The sequence below is a fragment of the Hippopotamus amphibius genome, chromosome 11 (assembly GCF_030028045.1).
Source record: "Hippopotamus amphibius kiboko isolate mHipAmp2 chromosome 11, mHipAmp2.hap2, whole genome shotgun sequence".
NCBI lineage: Eukaryota > Metazoa > Chordata > Mammalia > Artiodactyla > Hippopotamidae > Hippopotamus > Hippopotamus amphibius.
This window is the reverse complement of record NC_080196.1, coordinates 42106739-42109552: the sequence shown is the minus strand read 5'-3', so window position 1 is coordinate 42109552 and position 2814 is coordinate 42106739. Positions and strand designations below refer to the sequence as shown.

The following is a 2814-nucleotide window of genomic DNA, read 5'->3' as shown; positions in this document are numbered from 1 at the left end:
CCTCTGCCACTTTGTAGCTGTGGGGCCTCTTAGCCTCTCTGCGCCTTGGTTTCTTCATCTCTTTGCTGGAAATAGCAATAGTACCAACCTGGTGGAGTTGTGGGAAGGATTAAAAGAGTTTGTAAAAACGAAGTGTTTGGAGTTGTGCCTTGCACGTGGCAGGTGCTCAAGAATGTGAGTTATTGGTATAACTTTTAAATAAAACTTTCCCTCTAGCTTTAATGAGGTAGGATTGACGAATAAACATTGTATATACTTAAGGTCTATGACCTGATGTTTTGAAATCCTCTTTTCTGAAAGATTTTTTAAGTTGTGATAAAATATACACACCATAAAATTTACTGTCTTAACCTTTTTTTTTTTTTTCTTGGCGCACAGGCTTAGTTGCTCCACAGCATGTGGGATCCTCCCGGAGCAGGGATGGAACCTGTGTCCTCTGCATTGGCGGGCAGATTCTTAACCACTGCACCACCTAGGAAGCCCCATCTTAACCATTTTTTTTCCCCAAATAATCAAAGTCACATTTATTTCAATAGCTCCAAGTGCAAATACAGCAAGTCAGTACACAAAGTTTCAAGATACAGCCTTAAGTATAATGAAAACTTGATATATAAAATGAAAGAGTAAATAGCAGAAATAAAGCTTGATTTTTAAAAACTTCAAACCTGAAAATCTTTAGACTAAAATAGTCTTTCACCAATTCAGAAATGCCTTAATTTACAGGTAACAGTAGTACACTGCAGTCAGAAAGGACTTCTCAAAGAAAGAGAATCAGCTCAGGCCGGTAGGCTCAGATAAGAGTAGAAAACCCCGGTGCCGGCCACTTCAGATCCAGCGCTCACTCACACCGTACAGGTTAGTGTGGTTCAACCCATGGCATCTGATCTTTAATCAAATCCCCCAAAAGCTTTTAAAGTTCGATACTACTAAGAGTTTTTGAAATGGCCCCTATATATTTAAAAGATTCAAACACCAATTTCAGCTTCAGGACTATGGTACAACTCAGGGAAAAAACATACATTAATAGTGCTTCCGTTACTCAAATCCTTTTTGTAAGGTTAGCAACATGGCCTTTAAAGCTTCCTCAGGTAAACGGTACTTAAATATATACAAGTTCCCACTAGGAAGATAATTAAAAGTTGTTAATGTTCTTTTTATCACTTAGCAACCGAGACACGTGTTTATTTCCACTCCCCAGAAGCAATGTTAGCTAATAGCTTTGATTCAGGAAATGTGTATCTTCAGGAAGGTTTATGTGAAACGTTTATTTAGTCTTTTTCTCAGCCTTCTTCATCTTCTCATTGTAGGCAATGAACTGAGAGTCTGTTCCAAAAAGTCTATCCCACCACGTAAACGTCGAGGCGTAGTTTCCAATGAAGTGCATGTGGTGGAAGTCGTGATGCCGAGAGCCAGCATAGAAAGGGATGAGATTCAAAGGGTTGAGAGGAATGTCGTAGCCACTATGGACATCAATAGTTTCTATCAAACGAACGGTCACCCAGGCCCAAAGAAAAATTACATGATCACATAAAACCAAGATTCCAATGAAAAATCCAGTTCTAAGAATTAGGGTTTCCAGAGGATGTGCATATTCAGCTTCCATTCCAAATGGAGCCTGAAACTCATGATGAATTTTATGAATATATTTATATATTTTTTGTGGTGTAAGAGTTTATGCAGGAAATAGTGCCAGGTATCCTCAATCACTGCACAGCCAAAGCGCCTTGCCAAAAGCATGTACCATCTTGGCATTGTTTCCCAATCATAAGGAATACTGAAATACTCTGTAAAATAATAGGTTCCATAAATCAAAGGGAACTGGATACAAAAGTGATTAAAGAGAAGTACTTTAAAGCATTTCCATTGGTTTTCCCATATTTCTGGTTTATCCTTTTGAATTTTGTACTTTTTCATGTAAGGTATAAACTGAAACAAAAATCCAGGTAAGCAGAAGAAGAAATAAAGGGCCTCATGAACTATGAGGGATCCCCATGTTGCAATCTGGAACTTTGTATAGTTACTCAGCATATAGTTCCAAGCATTTTTAAATGGTTCCTACAGCGGATTCTCAGGTAAAAGTGAATCTATATATTCCACAGCCAAGGATGCAGAACTAAAGATGCTGATGCTTTCATTGGTTGCCATTTTCCAATCTCTGCAGACAGCCTTATAATTCTGCACGCTGCCGGGTCCACAGCAGCCGCCCCTGGAGCTTCCATCTTAACCATTTTTAAGTGTACAGTTCAGTCTTTTGCCTGTTTTAAAAACTGGATCATTTTTCTTCTTAGTATCAAGTTGTAGGAGTTATTTATGTAATCTGGATATCAGTCCTTTTTTTCAAATATATATATATATTATGAATATTTTCTCTTAGTCTGTGGTGTGTCTTTTTATTTTTGTAACAATGGCTTTTGAAGACCAGCAGCTTTCTTTCTTTCTTTTTTTTTAAATAATTTTTATTGGAGTCTAGTTGATTTACAATGTTGTGTTAGTTTCAGGTGTACAGCAAAGTGAATCAGTTACACATACACATATATCCACTCTTAGCTGCACCATGAGGCTTGTGGGATTTTAGTTCCCCATCCAGGGATCGAGCCTGGGCCCTTGGCAGTGAGACTGCAGAGTCCTATCCACTGGGCTACTGGGGAATTCTCTATCCACTCTTTTTTAGATTCTTTTCCCATATAGGTCATTACAGAGTATTAAGTAGAGTTCCCTGAGCTACACAGTAGGTCCTTATTAGTTATCTGTTTTGTATATAGTAGTGTGTATATCTCAACCCCAATCTCCTCAGTTTTCAATTAAGTAGATAAT

At 38.1% G+C, this 2814-nt stretch overlaps 1 protein-coding gene across 1 annotated transcript; it reads right to left on the bottom strand.

The window, feature by feature from the left end:
* Positions 1-685: 685 nt before the first annotated feature.
* Positions 686-2194, bottom strand: LOC130831576 (methylsterol monooxygenase 1-like). Its single transcript, XM_057699828.1, is given in 2 exon segments — positions 686-1656; positions 1659-2194. Coding segments are annotated over 2 exon segments (762 nt in total). The 5' UTR covers positions 2029-2194; the 3' UTR covers positions 686-1264.
* Positions 2195-2814: the final 620 nt, after the last annotated feature.